This window comes from Vanessa tameamea, chromosome 21 (assembly GCF_037043105.1).
Source record: "Vanessa tameamea isolate UH-Manoa-2023 chromosome 21, ilVanTame1 primary haplotype, whole genome shotgun sequence".
NCBI lineage: Eukaryota > Metazoa > Arthropoda > Insecta > Lepidoptera > Nymphalidae > Vanessa > Vanessa tameamea.
The window spans coordinates 944,229-963,846 of NC_087329.1; the positions used below are offsets into that span (position 1 = coordinate 944,229).

The window sequence follows — 19,618 nt, forward strand, 5'->3', positions numbered from 1 at the left end:
TTACGAGAGTTACCAATCTAAATAATAATATTTACAGATATATTATTTACATCATATATTAATTGAGCAAGTGCATTTACTAAAATCTATAATTGAATAACAATTGGCACTTCATCAGTGGAATATCAAACTCAACAATCCGAAGCATTTAAAATAAATTCACAAGCAGTTTATGGTGATATAATTCCTCCTTAAATAAAAACTCTTTAAATGAATCTGAAGCATGAAACAAGGCATGACCATTCCACCAGACCAATAGAAATGTTTATAATAGGAATTATTAATGGATCAGTCGATGTCGAGGCTCTTAAAACTACTGGTAAAACTCGCGAACATACCTTTACTTGGCTTTTTAATACGCTTTTTTTCATCAACCTTGAATATCTCCGATTCAATCAGCCAGTCCCTGTAATTAGACTCCATATTCTTCCGTTGTTCATCGTGTAGTTGTTTCACGCATGTTTGTCGACCGCCGTAGTCTTCTGGCAGGTATTCAACATCGACCACAGATTCTGGACCTTCCGATGAGAAGTTGAGAAGATTCAGCAGGTTCGAGTGTATCAGCGGTTTGACGAGGCACATGACCTGGTTGATGAAGGAGACGGTGTGTACTACGTGGATCTTCTTTAGACGACACGGGTGAGCGTTCTGAAAACAAAATTTTGGTCATATATGTTTTTTAAATCCATTGTTTCGGATTCATTATTAGATTTATAGCAAAAAAAATTATGAATCCGTATAGTAAGCACCTCGGGAATACATGATATTTTAAATTTGAAACGTGTAATTTAAATAAGAAAAACTAACTATTGCCTAAATAAACTAGTTTATTATACAGAAATACAAAACATTTTCTCTTCGTTTCGAGTCTTATTTATCTTATTAAAAAATATATCATATAGTATCAAAACAAACCTGTATATAATGCATGAACGCCCTCAACGCGGGCAAAGTCACCCTGGTCAAATGTCCGAGGCTGCACCCTTTCATATCGAAGATGACAATATAGCCCTCAGACAGGCGATCTTCGGAGAGTTTGATATCATTAAACATGCAGAACACGCGCACTGCATCCGCAAAGTTTAGTTTGCTGTAGTCGGTGTCTGCGAGGCGGTACAGTAGAATGTGGTGGCCCTCCGGCGATAGCTTGGGGAAGGCTATCATATGGCTGGAACGTAAAATAGGACTTCTTTGTTGGTGGAAACTTTATTTTGTTTATTTTCAGTACGACGTAAAAATTTCAAGCTTAAATTACGTGAAAGTTTTGTAATTGGACGAATAATTATTACTAGTATCGCATGTGGTTGAAATTCGTTCATTTGTTTTATTACAACGAAATTCAATCATGTTTTTTTGTGAACTATATAATATGTTACTTTGACGAAGTTCTGTGGGTGGGGGAGACAGATGGTAGGTACCCAATGTTCTTTACTGAAATTCTGATAACGTGCAATCAAATTTTTATGTTGAAATTTATTGATTAGTTAAGACGAATTTATTATATTAGTTACAATGTATATCGTCTTAATCAAGGCATACTTTATAAATAAAATATTTATATCTTCTAGCCTTATACGTATTAGAATTGAATAAGTAAGCTTATTTAAATGAAGAAATTATTCCTATAAAAGTAATAAAATTAACACCAAATTAACTCACGTGATGTCCAATATGGTTTTGTTCTTCGGCAACAGTGGATCACGATTAGTGAATAGGTCAGGGGAGTTGTTCCTCAGGGTGAAATAGCATTCTATGGTATCTTTTGTCTCTTTCACCTTATAGTAATTTGAATGTAAGAACAGAAACACGTACTCATCGGATATGTACGGTAAATGAGGTTGACTTTTCATCCTGTAAAAAAAAATCAAATGAAAATATACTTCATTCCGATTGGCCTTTCGTATGGCACGTTTAAGTATAAAATTAAACGTAAATAAGCAACAAGTTAGTTTTTTTTTCAAATGAAATTTAGTTAACGTGTACATTTTTATATGAATTACAATAATTTACATAAACAGCGAATACTAAGTACATTTTTATCATCTACATAATCTTATATTTAGTAATATGTTTTATATCTTGATGGTTTCTTTTTTTTTAATATGATTAAAATTTATTAAATGGCAAAGATAGAATTACGTCTATCCTTTTATCATAGAAACAAATGAATCAAATCAGGAATGATTTACAGACTATCCACAGTCGGATACTTAGTTCTATTTAGTACATAGTTTATCTTGTCATCTTGTGTTTATGTCTAACTGTCGCTGATTCTATGTTATATTAAAACTATCTTTATTTTTTTTACTTTCTGATTTATAGTGAAATGGATGATCAAATGGGCCACGTATACGTAACGATTGTATTTTACTCTGCTAAAAATCTATAAACCGTAAAACCTATTTTCTACCTATTGGTGCTATATGTACCAAATTCTTCATATTGCACACAATACAAGAAGTCTGTTGAATAACGGTGTCTGGGCGCCATTAACGGTATGTTATGTCATGAAATGAGATCTTAATTAGCCTCCAATTAAAATTTTAACTGATAAGTTAATTTTTTTTTTCTAATTAACAACAATAATCCTTAAATAAATTACAATGTCAAGGGTATGTACTTGACCCGTCGACTTGAAATTTAAAAACATCAAACGAAATAACCTTAAAGAACCAAGTCGTCAGATTTAACCGTGGGTGTATTAAAATACAAGTACCAAATAAAACTAGCAATTTAAATTGTGGTTCGTCCATTCAAAGAACTTCTATACTCCAGAAAAATGGGCATATTCGCTGTAAAGAAGCTGTAGAAAATCATGCTCCGATTCATTTTAAAATCTCTTCATATTTTTTTTTTAATATTATCTTCATTGACTAAGTTTAATAGCAGACACACCATGATATATTCATCCAACTAAACAATTGCGTTTTATATCAACACAATATCTACACACAAAATAATCTGACCCTTAATAAACTTAACATAAACAAAATATTAAATGATAAATGTATCCGCATTTTTTCCAGAGTTATAGGTCCAAAAAACTGTTACAGGTCTGTAAACTGTCTGTCTGTATACTGTAAACGGGTCTGCCGTTTTATCTGGAAGTAGTCGCGAAGTACGACTGGTTCAAATTGTCAAGCTTTGTTGGAAACTGAGATTTGGTAGTAAAATTACAATATAACGATAGGCATGTTCTAAATATAAAAATAAATTCTATGACTCATTACAATTATTTCTCGATTATGATCACTTTATTATTAATATTTTTATAAGTAAATAATTAAAATTGCTTTACTTTAATGTTTCGTGCGTACCTTTCGTTTTATAATCTAAATCCGCGTGGTAAGCTTAAAAATAAGTGGCTTCTTGGATAGAACACGATTATCTTTAAAACAGATCGCAGATTCCAGACATCATTCGCCATCCAGAAAACATCGCGAGGACATCTACACGCTTTGTATAATATTTTGGCATTTACAAAAACTCGCATTTGAGCAGGTTGCTGGACTAGCTCCGTCTTGAAAATAACAAGCACCTGAGTGCATATAGTTCATAGACATACGATTTCCCCCCCAAAAAAGTATCTCCAATGGTTTAAGACTTGACGACCAAGGCGTCGGAATTTTTGCACCCCCTGCGCCAAGAATTAAAACAAGCCTGGATAAACGAGAGGAAAACCCAAATGTGGGATACACAAGAATTTATTTTTTATACTACTTACAAATACTTGTAACTAATGATTATATAAAATATGCTTATGTTGTAAACCATTGTGTAATATCTGGCTTTCCAACTTCTAAGTCCATTTTAAGCGGAGAAAGTAACTGTTCGTATGAATTTACACAATTTTGACGATTATTTACACAGCGTACAGTACAAACAATCATAAAATAATAAAACAGTTAAGTGTTCTATTTTTAAAAAGACCAGAGAAATGTCTATGAAATCACAGGTGAACAGATAAATCTATGTATAGCCAATATATATTCCAATGGAATTAGGCAAAAAGATAAATAAATCGTAGAATTACGTATCTCATGCGATTTGCTAATAACTGTTTCATCCTCTAGCTCCAACAGCGACATGTAAATTTTCTAAAATTTTAGGGTCACTTTTTATACACGAAGATCATAACTCTACACTATGGAGTGCCAATGAATTGACGCACAGATAAAAAATACTAAATACTTCTTACTGACCACTCTCTTATTTGCTGTAATTCTTCATCATAGCCTTCTGGAAGCGGCTTTAAACCGTTCAGGAATGGGTGGGAATACTTCGTCGCTGACATGACGCCGGTAACTTCTATACCTGAAAATAAAACAAAAATTTAATTTATAACCTTGTATGTTATATAATGTGAAGTTATTTTATCCACTGCTAAGTTGTTTTAGCAGCTAGCACATTCAGGTTCAATTCCCGGGTCGGACTAGTAAAATTATGTTGGGTTTTTTCTTAAGCATATTACCCTATTTTATGAACCAGGCCACTAGTCGAACGACGCCACGTAATAAAAAGGCTAGGCTGTTAATTAAATAGCTAATTAAGCTCATCTGTGACAAAATTACGAGTAAAACCTTTTGTATAGGTGCTAAAATAGTTTACAAGCGAAAGCTTCAGTAGCTAGAAACTTAGAAAGTCATATTAATAACGTAGTTAGTACTACACATAACCTAATTCATTGATTATTATAATACGAAATTAGTCTGTCAGTTAAGTTTAAAAATAAATTGCTTGAAGTTTAAAAACTATGTACAACGTATATGTATTATTTTTAGTTTAACTTTTTTTATTGAATAGGGGAGCTGAATGGTAAATAAACCCGTAATGATAAGTGGTAAGTGGTATTGATAAACTACATATCTAATATAAAAGATCATTATACATTATCGAAATTGTATGCGTTTTGTTCTCAATAGAATAAATACTATGTTCAATATAAAGTAATTTCACACTGTTGCATGACGATTCAAAAGTACTTTTACGAGCCTACACGAATAAAGAATATTTTGATCGATTGATTGTCTAAGCATAAACTACAAATCTAAATAACGTAAGTAATCGTAATATTAAACCTAACAACTATTTTCTATGCGGGCGGCCAAATGTTTGACTTAATGCTAAATGGTCATAGACATTTGTACTGTAAGAAATATTCAGCACAAGAAAGAAGAGAAAAGAAATGTTTATTAGGACACGACACAATTATAAAAAGTATATAAAAAATAAAAAACATATTAACCAATTATAACTACTAACTTAATCTACAAAAAAAAAACAACAACAACAAAACAAAACAATGATAGTTAATGTGTCCTCAAGGCGTACCATTCAGCTTACAAGAACCCAACGCTGATTTTCAATGGTACCCTATGTGGTTGTGACAGGCTGTGAGAATATAAGGTAATAATATATAAATAACATCGCAAATGCGCCACCAACCTCGGGAACTAACAATAAAATAATATTACGACCCTTGTGCAGTAACACTATCTCAGTACATAATTATTTTGAAATAAAAAACCGATATAAAAAAGTTTTAATATCACTTGACCTATTTTATTTAAAAGTAGAAAATAATTACAGTCTGAGGTCGAGAATTAATAGAGCAAGGTCGGAGACATTAATATTAACACGACGAGGATAAAATATTGGTTTTCGAAGACATGTGGACCTTTTTAAAAGGTTAAGGAAACATACGTGTTGTGAAATGATTGGAGGTAGGATTGGAATCGCACGAAGCCCTACCACCAACTTAATACGCACTTTTACTTCGTATCAGCGTTGCAGAACTATCGATAGTTTGACTATCGATAGTTGACCTCGAAAACTATTCAGAATATCGATAGTACTATCGATAGTATCGTATTGACCAATACTATCGATATTATCGTTAGTATCGATAGCTGTCCGTGAGCAATACTATCGATAGTGGCAATACTATCGAATAAGCAATACAAAATAAGCAATACAATTGGTAGTAGCGATACTATTGCTACTATCGATAGTATCGATAGTTTTAGACTATCGATAGCCAGCGTTTTTTTTATAGTATTAGTTTTTTAATGTAAGTAATGTATTCGTAATGTATTCTAATCGCTACACTCAAGATTACTACAAAAAAGTTTAATTGTAATGCCACCGTCCTCCTAAAAGATTTTTTTAATGTTATGAGTATTTATAATGTTTATTCATAAATCAAACACAAAAAATATTGACAACATTTTTCACATTTAAATTTTTCATTATTCCTTATTCCGCACAAAATGTCTTAATTCTAAAAACAAATATTGTGGTAAATTTAATTTCGTTTATTTAAATATACACTATAGTTGGCCTACTAAATTACCTATCTTGAAAAAGTAATACTATCGGAAATTACTGGCTATCGATAGCACAAAACTATCGATACTATCGATAGTTTACGTTAAAAGTAATGGTTTTTGCAAAACTATCGATAGTATCAATAGTATTGCTCATGGGAAGCTATCGATAGTATCGATACTATCGATATGCAACACTACTTCGTATGTACTCGTAAAATTATAGTCGTAATACATACAGGTTTTCACTGTCATGAGCTTGACCCGTCAGAAAATGTCATTACCTCTTTATAGGTAAAATCAAAAGCTATAAGTTTTCATAGAAATTAAAGTAATAATTTGTTTTATTTCATTATAATTTTTAAAATATAATGTTGGTGTTATATGTCGCCGTTTTTATATGGTTTTAATATTATTAATTGACTTTAAAATACGTTAAACTTTAAGAAAATACATAATATTCTTCCGACCTATAAAAATATAGTTAAACTAACAGTATTGTAAAGTTTCCCTGTAATCTCATGAATTAAGAATTTATGAGTTATTCAATAAAGTATTTAAGTTGAAAGCACAAACAGAATATTAACTTATAAACGCGCGTAAAAATCTAGTGTAATTAAAAATAGCTTTTAATTGTATGTAAATAGTTAATTACAATAAAATAATATTAATCTACTTATTAATAATAACGTTATTATTATTATTTCGATAAATGTAATTTAATCTTTTTTCAAAACTACTTCAACACTAACTTATAAAATAATTTAAACATTCATAAGTTTAATTTATAGTAAAATAAGATAAGATGAGAAGTTGTCTATTTCGAATGACTTGACACTTAACTGGCGGCTTAGCGAGAATCTTCATCATATAGTTTAAATGTCACCCTGCGCGTGCGCCTCATAATAATTTCACTGTCATTATTTTTTTAAAACGAGCCAAAACAAGTTTAACTTTAGGGGACCTAGGGCTACCGGGATAACTGCCCTGGCCAGGACCGAACCGTAAGTTTAGAGGGCCCTGGGCTAACACTACTTAGGGGCCCACCTTATACATATCTGAATGTAATACTTGAATTAAATTAATTGAATGGGTTTGATTAATTGCAGTACTCGCAGGGAAACCATACGATCTGTTTAATTTAATAAAGTTATGAATTCTTTCGCATTGTCGTCTTTTTTTGAATTTGACTTGACTTAGCTGAGGCCCCCTTGAATCCACGGGGCTCTGGGCTGAAGCCCAAAAAGCCATATGATAGATCCGGCCCTGGCCCTGGGGCCTCCGCATGGGAGTTCCGACGAGATAAGAATTTGAATATAATATACATATGTTATTGTTTATGTTATTATATAGATATAGTCAAATTATAGTAATAGGTAGTATTGCTGTTTTAAAAGTTACATATACAAAAAGTAAATAAATTATAAACAAACCTTACTGACAGAAATGAAATTCTTAAATTTAATTTATATAAAATAACGATGATCCTTGGTGCCCATAGTTTTTTTTTACTTATCTGTTGCCCCAAGGCCGCCAGACCTCCAAATCCGGCCCTGATAACTTCAAACACATTTACTATAAAGACTCCTTTATAGGTATTATAAAGACTTCAATTAAGTTAATAATTATCATATGCACTATCACAATCATAAAACGTAAAGAACATTGAACATATGAAACGCTAAAACAAGTTGATTTTACGATAATGTTATTTCGTTAAAATTAGGTCAGTTTGACAGTTCTCAATTTCAACAAATTCATTCGATCGTAAGTTTTTTTTTTTAAATTCATTACGAATCGTTCAAATACACTTCACAGTTCACACGCATCGTAATTTCGTGCAATTAACAAGTTATTAAGCAAAGAAAGTGTTCCGTGCGTTATGAGCGAATGCATTTTCGCATCGTTGGCTGTGCTGTAACAGACGTTTGCCCGAATTTGATGAGCAATGCAATAACGTGTTTTTGCTATTACGAGCTAAACTTGCACGAATCGTATACGAACTATCGTTTTTATTGCACAATGAAATATTCAAGTATACCTATATAATGAGTTTAAATTAAAAGATATTTTATTTATTAATGGGTCTACAGCTTACATTTATAATAACGTTTAAAGAAAACTACCAGATTCAACGTCGATTACACGCGTAGAAATTAAAGTTACGTATCTATAGTATTATTTAAGAGTTATAATTCATTCTGAAATCTAGTTCATATTAATGTTTCCAGTCATATAGTGAACATAACTTTACCGATATATCATATTTAAATATTGTCGGTAAAAAACACATATTATTAAAGGCAAAATATTAGTACTCGAGCCTTCAAGTGTCGTACAAAATAGTCTGCCAATTAGCCTGCCTGCACCAAAGCCTGAAATCAATATAGGACTTTGAAATAATGGTGAAACTGCGTGTACGCATCGTTCTTATGTATAAGAAAAATCTTTGTAAAGTTGTTTTTAAGACACGTTTCACATTAAATGCGCCGGATCGAATCACCCCGGCACATTTTACTTGAAGTAAAGGAACTTGCACATTTTTAAAAGTCTATATTTGCGTGGAACGCGTATACCAACGAAGGTTGGCATTCGGCGTAATACGATTGCAGTCTACTATGTTCCTATATACTATAGAGAAGTATAGTGATACCTTTACTTATTGTAAATTGTAATATATAACTCTTTTTGCCGATTCTTCTTGGTAAAATCTTCCGAACCGGTGTTAACAATATATTATAATATATTCTCATAAACTTTAATAATCAAAAGAACTTATAAGCCTACTTGAAGTATGTAGATATTTATATTCATGTTACAATGAGTGTCAATACTTCACTCATTTGCTTCGGTCAGCGTTATACATTATTTTGATGATGATGATGTCCCCCTGACCTATCGGCAACGGCGACCAATTTCAACTAACTGCAACATATCATAGTGCAACCGTTTGTGTGTAAACACAGGTGCATTTTCTATTCCCTAACTCTCCTATAATCCTACGAGACGATAAATCCTACACGACCGGGAGGAGTTCAGGCGCAGGAGCAAGGGATTTACGTGATTTTCGAGGCTCGGGATTGAACACATTCCAACTTCAAGACTCCGGGTTTCTACTGAGAATTTTCAAACAGAACAACCCAATAACATTTTATCGGACATTCCTAGGATTTGAACCGAGAACATCGCAATCTGGTGCCTTATATCCAACCATTAGACCAACGAAGCAGCATTCTTATTATACAATAGAAACAGTAAGAATTATTTTCTTGTATATAATATTTATTTGTTTGTTATAGGTGCATGATTATTTTCAAATTTCAATATGGCATAACACCATCCAGGCAGACTTTAAATTAAGAACCATTTTAGGTCAATTAGTCCATATTAAAGTCAGTAGGTTAGAGTTAATAGATGACGAACTCGTATATGATATACATACAATTTATATAAAGACATTTACGTACGCAGAGGAGCGAAATAAATATCAATATAGAAATTGAAATTAAAAATAGTTACTGGTCAAATCATGACCGCGTGGAATGCGGGCAAGAATACTAGCAGTACTTATTTCTCTGTGAATCGCAGTTCCGATTGTAGGCATTATTTTACTCTTCTATCATTACTAATAAGATTATATAATTGTAGTAATTTAAAACTTGTTAAGAATCTTATATTTTTTGTGCTCAAAGTCTACAAGTCTAAAGACTAAGCTTGAACTATGTAGTTCCGTTAAAATAAAATAGAGCCATCCAAAACCAGTATAAATGAAATTTCGTATTCGATCGGCCTTTCTTTTCATTCAGCTTAGAGCCGACCGTTACCGATGCTGATATTAATATATATTTTTTTTTAATTTAGCTCATTTGGAATATAAATTTATGTATTTAAACAGTTATGTATTAGTTTGTTGAACATAATACATTGTGTTCTATTATAATGGTAAAAAAAAATATTTTCTAAGATCGATTGAATGAAACTGTTCATTATTTGCAGTATGTCAGCCCAGCGATATCTCAATTGACAACTTGACAAATTTTAATAGGTACTCGTAGTCCACAAACGGCCTACACAAAATAATTCTTTAGTATTTAGTAATAATACATTTCTTTGTTTTTTTTTTAATTTAGTGTCATTGGAAAGGTTGACTTGACTGACAGAGACTTGACAGTATGATTAAAAGTCTTGTTTTAATATAAATAATTCTTGTTTTTCATTTAGTCAATTATTTCAGTTTTATATGTTTAAGTATTGTATACATGACGTGTTTATTTATTAATTAATCATAATATTTTGCTATTTTCTTTCTCTGTATGTTTTCATGCGATTGTTAGAAAACAAAATTAGTCTACAAAATCGCTTCCCGCCGTCTGTACGCTTTGATCTTTTAAAGTTTGCAACAGATTTTAATGCGGTTTTTATGAATAAACAAAGTAGTTAAAAAGAAAAGACTGTCAATACTAAGTCCACAATTTTTTATCATGAATATAATTTTATATTGAGTAATATGCCTTATTTATCAATGTTTCTTGACAAGCGATTTAATTTTTTTTAATAGACCAAGTAAAAAATATAATTATGACATATATTATAATTAGGAGAGCGAGGGAATTGGAAGTGTGCCTGTGTGTGCACGCACACACACACACACCTGATGATGATGATAGCTTAAATTAGTTGGAAGGAAGTCTTTCACCGTCTTTTCTTCCATAAGGAAGAATATACAATAAATAAATGATACCTAAACTAAGTTTATACAATTATGTGTACACTATTTAATCACAAATAATCGTTATGTTATTTGTCGTTATATAATTTGAAAATAATAATAAAACGTGTAGTTTTGTATTAATATTTTTCATCGTAAGCCAAGCATGCTCTTTGACCCGCGCACTCTTTTAAATATATGTACATATAAATTAATGAATATATAATTAAATTATTTAACTTTTCTACAATATATTACCCCTAAAATGTTGCCGTGTAATGACCTGTTTTGTCATGGAGGAAGATTAGAGATTACACGAGCACTGCCGGTTAGTGATCACCGATCAGATAGACACACGAGACTGATCATCACATTATTGATGCAGATTCGGTTTGTTGAGTTTTATGTTTACTTTAAGGCGAACAAGTAAAGGAACTACCTAATAATTAATATGAACCACTTCTCACAATGAGATGTTGACTCTCATGCTTGAAATTCCACTGGGTCACTCACCAGTCAAACCAGGACAAGTAGGATGTTTTACGCAATGTACCATTTACTGCGCAGTTTGCAATTCTCCGCTGAGAATGGTCGCCATCTTAGATCTTATAATATAAAAGTTCTGATCAAAACCTGCTTCAGATAATTACAAATTCATATATTAATACTTTAATAATAATAACTATGATTTATTGTAATATTTATGCAAAGGTATTTTAAGTGCCTCGTTTTTCTAGTGGCTAGCTTATTTAGCTGCAAACCCTGGAATCCTGGGTTCTTGGATGTTTATAAGTCGTTGAGTTTTTCTGTCAAAAAAATCTTCAGTGACAACTTAACCTTTAGGTTTAGCACCTGATCTCTTTCCGACCTTGTTGATTGCCAGGTAATAACAGTATAAGTGGACCTGTGTTCCGTATACAGGCACACAAATACAAATATAATAATAACCAGAACTGCTGCAATTCGGTAATAACAAACTCGAAAAACACCGAACAAATGTAATGTCAGATAATGTTATGCAACATCAGTAACTATTATAAAACAAAGTCGGTCCGTCTGAACGTGATAAACTACCTAACGGATTTTTATTCGGTTCTCAGCAATGGACGGAGTGATATATGTGATTTAGGTATAGAATTCGTAACAGGTTTTTGTGTAAATCAACTGGAATATGACGGTTATTGTTGAATATATCGGAAAAAAAACAATACTGGGCTTTACTGGTGATGATGGAAAAGAGTAACTACTGTGTTTCTTGTCGATTCTTCTCGGTAGAATCTACTTTACGACCCGATGGTAGATGTTTAAATCAACAGTGTAACATGACGATTCAAAAGTGCTTTTAGGAGCCTTGAATAAAGAATAATTTGACTCGCCCGCCGCGTAAGCATAGATTATATGAATTACGATTTAAACGTCTAATATCTAATATCCTTATTCTAGTTAAATATTAAAATTATGGCATTTAAATCATACACGCATCAAAAAAACTTATATCACCGGAGTCGACTAGTCTTCAAAGAAGTGAGTTCTTACTGAATAACGCTGTAGCTCAAATGCATAATCATTTGCATTGTCCCTGGACATATCCTATTTGTATCATATGTTCTAATATTATAAATGAGATTGTACATCTGTCTGTCTATCTATTACGCTTCCTCAGCTAAATTACTGAATCATTTTTGATGAAATATGCTACGAAGCCAGCGGAATCCTAAGGACGGATACACTTTTCTTTACATTTTTCTTCCTTTAAGGGTTAATGCTGAGTATAAAGGTACGTATACAAGTTCTTGGAGCATTTTCATCATCAGCTGAATTCTAGCTGAAGCAGGGTGTTCAGATAGTTAAAATATATGTTTTTTTTTTAAACCTTCAACCTTTTCATGATACGAGCAGAGGAAGGGCGTTGTAGTGATAACGCTATCAGTGAGAAAAGATTATTCTGAATTTAGTACAAGTTTTATTTTATTTGCTCCATTTTTAGTAAAATTTTTTTCATACAATTTTTTTTTCATTTTTTTTATAAACAAATAATATAATATATAGATATATATATATATTCACTCCGTAGGTAAATGAGTGGCGGGCGTGTGTTAGTGTGCGTGAGTCGACTAAAAAGACAGCAAAAAAATTGAAACCACATTAAGTTTATTTTATTTAAAATTACTGTGTGCTTTCGTGCTACATACTATTAAACAAATTGTACGATTAAATATACGTAAAAATATATATGAACTTTAAACTTTTATCCATGCCGAAAATGATACGACTTATAAATTATACTAATCATACTCGCATTTATTTAAAAAATGTATAGACAGACCTGAACAGTGGCTTTTTCTCCAGTATTTGTCAACCTTCTTTTTTTTATTTGGCGCTTCAGGAGCTGTAGTGTTGTCAATCGAAAAAAGTTCTTTTTTTTTTTAAATGAGAGGGAGATGCGCGTTTGTTTTCGTCATATTATCAATAATAATTATTATGATCGAATTTCGAACGCTGGAACATATTAAAAGGTACAAATAATGTAACTGACAGTAATCGATATAAGACTCACACACAATAAAACACGTTCTATATTTAAAAATTAAAATAATATGTTTTGACTCATTATTTTTCTAAGGCCCAAAAAGAAAATTAAAATTCAGTAAAACCGATCTCACACGTCAGTTGGCTATAAAATGAAATAAGTGCATTCTCATCTTTAGTTCTCTATTCCACTAGCCGAGTAGCCGTGAGTTGCGATCGCCGTCACGTAATCAACTTGAACAGGTACTAAGACGGCCAACACGCTTCTAGTTTTAAGCCGATTTATATTTCCGTGATTACAATTCACGCTGAATACAGCGCGTGTATTTATTGGAATATATAACTTTGGTTTAATTTTCAGTATTTAGAAAGTATAACTAATTACTATAATACTTTTATTAGCTTATAGTAATGTTTTTCATAAGATTTCATTAAAATATAAGTAATTATTGATATTTATATTACCGCTTACGAAACTTATATGATTCCATAGAGTTGCACTAAACAAAAATAGCCGAATTTCATGCCAAAACTGTGGATTTTAACCCAACGCAACACTGATATTCTAACAGTATTTTTAATGTGTGAAATAATTACTTAATATTTTTTGTTATGATTTTTATGAACAGGTAATAATCATTGGAAACTTGTATAAAATTAAATTGAGGCTGCTACGATGTTACTAATTGACTTTTAATGTGTTGTAGTTCAAAACATCCAATAATCTTCGTAAAGCTAAATTGCTTTTTACTTTATTGATAGGATGAGACAGAATTGATTTTTCTGTATATTGATATGTAGGATAATTGTGAAATTCAAATCAATTTCTTGTACAGACACAGGTACAGTATCTATTACCTCACTCTCACAATCCGATGGGACATTATTAGCGGCAAAACTACAAGCCTAAGGCAAACGCTTTACTTTTTTTTTTGCCTTGGAGGCAGTGGCGTAGCTATCATAGGGCCAGGTGGTTCAGTACACCAGGACCCCGAAGCTCAAGGGGCAATCTAACCTAACCTTTGAAAAGAGCGGGCCAGCCAACTCGCCAGGCTCCTGAAGCTAAAAACCATCAACCCTGCTAACAAGTTTTTTTTTCCTATATATTATTTTGAATGACAATATAAGTTAAAAAGTTTTCCTATGCACCGGTGCCCTCGCCGACCTAACTACGCCACTGCTTGAAGGTAAGCAAACTGACATATAGACGACCTGATAGTAAATGGTGACGACTGCCCATAGACTGTTGGTAGTGTTAGATATATTAATTATTCCTCGTATCACCAATGCGCCACCAACCTTGGGAGCTAAGGTGTTATGTCCCAATGCCCCTAGTTACACGGCTTTACTCACCCTTCAAACCGGAAAACTACAACGCTAAGTATTGCTGTGTATTATTCAGACGGGCTTGCCCAAAGCTCAACCACCAAGACAAAATACTTTTTTGGCACGGAATTGTAAATATTGCCAACTCCAACACTCTGGATTACTGAGTATCTCTTGACAGAAAAACTCAAAAACTTTTTTATTTTATTGGTCAGTCCCAAGATTTAAAATCTTTCGATCTGATTCAAAAGCCAGACATAAAACAACCTGTTAGACTGTAAGAGAAGTAAAACTATTATTTTATTGACATTCTTTTAAAAACAAGGGGAGACAGAAGAGTAGCGTGGAATAAAGTTTAGCTCCTGATTAAGAGGGGAGAGACATTACCTGCTGTTACATTTTATCATATGAAAATAAATAATTTCAATAACTTAAGGGGAGATCCGTCGTTGTCGTCGTCCCAATCAACTGAACGGAATATCTCAGTTTGAGTCCATATTACAAGTTTTCTATTTTTGTTTTCTTTGTTATTTTAGTGACCAAATTAAACTGACATCTAACTGGTGTAATAAATATTGTTGACGATGATATATTATGCAATGAATTATTCTTATTCTGAAAATCGGATGATTATTTATTTATTTTTTTTATGTTATAGAGGGCAAACGAGTTGGAGGCTCACCTAATGGAAAGTGATTGCCACCGCCCATGGACATCTGCAACACGGGGGGGTTGCCGGTGCGTTGCCGGCTTTTTAGGAAGGAGTACGTTCTTTTTTTGAAGGTTCCCAAGTCGTATCGGTTCGGAAAAACCGCCGGCGAAAGCTGGTTCCACAGAGTTGTTGTGCGGGGCAGAAAATGTCTTAAAAATCGCGTTAAATTCTTCAATCGTGTATCGATTTCTTAAAAAATCGTTAGCTAGTTTAATGTTCTGTATTATAATATATAACAAACATTGAAACTATTTCTAAAATGCAAATAAAAGTAATCTAAGACCATTACACGTCAAGAATAACTGCTCTACCGGTTGTTTATACATAAAACCAAATGTTTTATAATCTGCCGCTTAGTATGTATACGATTTACATTTTTAGTAATTCAACATTAATTTTTTGTAAATAAATAAATTGCTTAAATATATGTTGGGTTCATCAGATTAGCATAGCTTCAAAATATATTGTATAAATATACATTTACTTAATAATTATATATGTAATTGTCTTATATGCTAATAAAGAAGTGTAAATAGAAAAGACAACTAAACGAATACGTAAAATTTATACCAGAAGATACAGTGCGTTTTGGAAATGGTGTTAGAATATAAAATTATTACATTACAGGAAGTATTTAATGGTAGCGCTTTTGCCATTGTTATACTTGGTAATAGAGCTTTATGCAAGCCTATCTGGTTAGGTACCACACCCACTCATCAGATATTCTACCGCCAAACAGCAATACTCTTTACTGTTGTGTTCTGGTTCGAAGATTGAGTGAGCCAGTATAACTACAGACATAAGTGATATTAGCTAGACCTTGGTGGAAATTTGATTGATTGATGTGTTATTTTTTTTATTTTGTTATTACTGTTCTATTGTAGTGTTTGTTGGCCGAAAATTAAATTAAAAAAAAAATTTTGTTCCTGAGATTGGTGGCGCTTTGGCGATGTGAGGAATGTTTAATATTTCTTACAGCTCTTATGTCTATAGGCAATAGTGATCACTTACCATATGGCCCATTTCGCATACCAATATAATAAATATATATTATCATAACCCAGTTGGTCAATGATAATAAAATATATATATATATTGGTTAGAACGCAAAACCTAAAGAATTTAATGTTGAAATTGATTACAATTTCGCGCACTTGTTATTTATCATCGATTAATTATGTTACATGATATGTAACATATCACATCACATATACTCGTAATTTGATGAACAGTTACAATTCAAGAAACTATGTAATTAAGTGTAATCTTCTCAACAGCACTCAGTACTTATTTTACGGTCGTGTAATATTATGCTTAAGGCTATAATATATAATTAAAAAAACAGTCAAAGCGCGCAGTATTAAAACATCAAATTATGTCAAAAATAATATAGTAACAAGAAAACTCAATAGTCGTATAAAAACGTATTAATTTTTTTTTAATTGTAATGAGAACAAGTAGACTCACGTTATTTTTATTATCGTATTAAAATAAATTAAATGTAAATATACCATTAGTTCGAAATGTAGTCTACATTTCTATCAAGCAAAAAACGAGAAGAAAACCTGAAAAATTACTCTGTAGTAATATACCCATAGAGTATGTAATATATTATCATTGTGATTATTATGTATAATACAGATTAATATTGTTTAATTTTCACACAAGTCATAAATTTTCATATTGAATTTATTTCAAACTAAGTTGTCTGGAAGAGATCGCTCCTTTGCAAAAAGGTCGTCTTTGCATCTTACAGCGTTTAATTATTTTTTCTATTGTCAAATTTTTACATTTTTATTTTCGTTTTTTAAATTATAGAAATATTTTCCATTAATATTACGTGTATTTATTTTCTTTATCCTGCATGAAAATCAACAAATACTCACTTAATATAAATATATTCTTCAGTAAGTATCTAATTTATTAATTTAAACCTTAAACTTTTTAAATGAAAATGTATATTTATAATTTATCAATGAAATAAAAATAAAGGCAATACATAAGTAATAAAAAATAACATTAAATAACACACAGTACGATATCAATACCCAGACGTATATGATAAGGTACATATAATAACTTTAATAAGATGTAATAAAAAACAATAATTTTCCTTGTTTTTACGGAATTACAAAAAAAAAAACAATACTCCGGTAGAACTTACAAATTTTGTTTTTATTATAAAGACCGGCTGTATATTTTTTTTCCCTCTACCTAAATAGGCTTATATTTTTTTTATATAGATTATGTCAACCTTGAGAGAAAAATTGTCGAACGCGCGCTTTTCAAAAAAACGCTGTCTGATAATTAAAAATAACTTTCTACAACTTTTAAATGTAACAGAAGAGTCACGAATGTTAATCAGCACAAATAACTACCCATAATAATATGCATTAAGTACATTACAAATTAGTATTTTACCAACAAAAACCTTCAAAGTACTTATGGATTAAAATTTATCAGTTTCATCTTAGTTGAAATTGAATTGAATTTCAAAAATAAAAATTATAAAAGAAAACTGATGTATATATTATGTAAATATAATTATCGTATAAGAATACGAAAAATATGTATGTACATGTAGCTATGGTCATTTTATACTTCCATCTTATGTTCAAACCATGCGTGAGCGATCATTTTAAATCAACGACAAAGTTTTCAATTTATTTAAAAGGTGAAGAAAATTTACAAGAACATATTTTTAAATAATATTTACTTACACTCAATAAATCCGTTCGGCCAACAAACGAGTTCACTAACGGGACTTAACTTTACTTGTGGGCGGTATAGTTGACGTGCGCGTCCACTGGCACACCGAGCACGACTAACTAGCAACCAACCTTGTAAAAATTAAATACCGGAATAAAAAGTTAACTTTCTAAATTCGAACTCGCGAATGACCAGCACCGCGGGCGTGACGGAACTGCGGACTAGTGTTGCATATCGATAGTCCACTATCGATATACTATCGATAGACTATCGATAGTTAAGGTGTAAGCGATACTATCGATAGTCTATCGATAGTATTGTCACGTGTCAATTATCGATAGCACAAAACTATCGATAGCTTCCCATGAGCAATTACTTTTAACCTAAACTATCGATAGTATCGATAGTTTTGTGCTATCGATAGACAGTAATTTCCAGTAATAGTTAATTTCAAGATAAGTAATTTAGTAGGCCAACTATAGTGTATATTTAAATAAATGAAATGAAATTTACCACAATATTTGTTTTTAGAATTAAGACATTTTGTGCGGAATAAGGAATAATGAAAAATTTAAATGTGAAAAATGTTGTCAATATTTTTTGTGTTTGATTTATGAATAAACATTATAAATACTCATAATATTAAAAAACTTTTAGGAGGACGGTGGCATTACAATGAAACTTTTTTGTAGTTATCTTGAGTGTAGCGATTAGAATACATTACGATTACTTTACTTACATTAAAAAACTAATACTATAAAAAAAAACGCTGGCTATCGATAGTCTAAAACTATCGATACTATCGATAGTAGCAATAGTATCGCTACTACCAATAGTATTGCTTACAGAGAGCTATCGATACTTTCGATAGTATCGATAGTATTGCCACTATCGATAGTATTGCTCACAGACAATTATCGATACTATCGATAATATCGATAGTATTGATCAATACGATACTATCGATAGTACTATCGATATCCTGAATATTTTTCGAGGTCAACTATCGATAGTCAAACTATCGATAGTTCTGCAACGCTGCTGCGGACTTCTTCGTGTACACAACAATAGAGGTTGCAAGTTCAAAACCTTCGAACTCATAATTGATTCGTCCATTGAATCATTGATTTTTATAATGATTTTATAAAATAAACTAATTTTATTAAATTAAATAAATAATAAAAACATCATTTAAAACTTAAACGGCCGGCAACGCACCTGCAAGCCCCCCGTTGCAGATGTCCATGGGCGGTGGTAGTCACTTTCCATCAGGTGAGCCGACGAAAATAAAAAAAAAAATGTTTTTTT

The 19,618-nt window shown here is 31.6% G+C and overlaps 1 protein-coding gene across 1 annotated transcript; it reads right to left on the reverse strand.

Annotated features, from left to right (window-relative positions):
- Positions 1-250: 250 nt before the first annotated feature.
- On the reverse strand, positions 251-18,514 carry LOC113394855 (uncharacterized). Its single transcript, XM_026632298.2, has 5 exons — positions 18,322-18,514; positions 4,203-4,314; positions 1,660-1,851; positions 916-1,168; positions 251-648 (listed from the first exon to the last, which is right to left on the reverse strand). The coding sequence occupies exons 2-5, from the start codon at positions 4,292-4,294 to the stop codon at positions 289-291; spliced, it is 897 nt and encodes a 298-aa protein (XP_026488083.1). The 5' UTR covers positions 4,295-4,314; positions 18,322-18,514; the 3' UTR covers positions 251-288.
- Between the last annotated feature and the right edge of the window lie 1,104 nt (positions 18,515-19,618).

Coding starts and splice junctions, on each gene's coding strand:
- LOC113394855 (XM_026632298.2), bottom strand. CDS start 4,294: ATGTCAGCGACGAAGTATTCCCACCCATTCCTGAACGGTTTAAAGCCG. Junction 1,852..4,202: donor TTACAGCAAATAAGAGAGTG/GTCAGTAAGAAG, acceptor TTTTTTTTACAG/GATGAAAAGTCAACCTCATT. Junction 649..915: donor CGTTCATGCATTATATACAG/GTTTGTTTTGAT, acceptor TTTTGTTTTCAG/AACGCTCACCCGTGTCGTCT.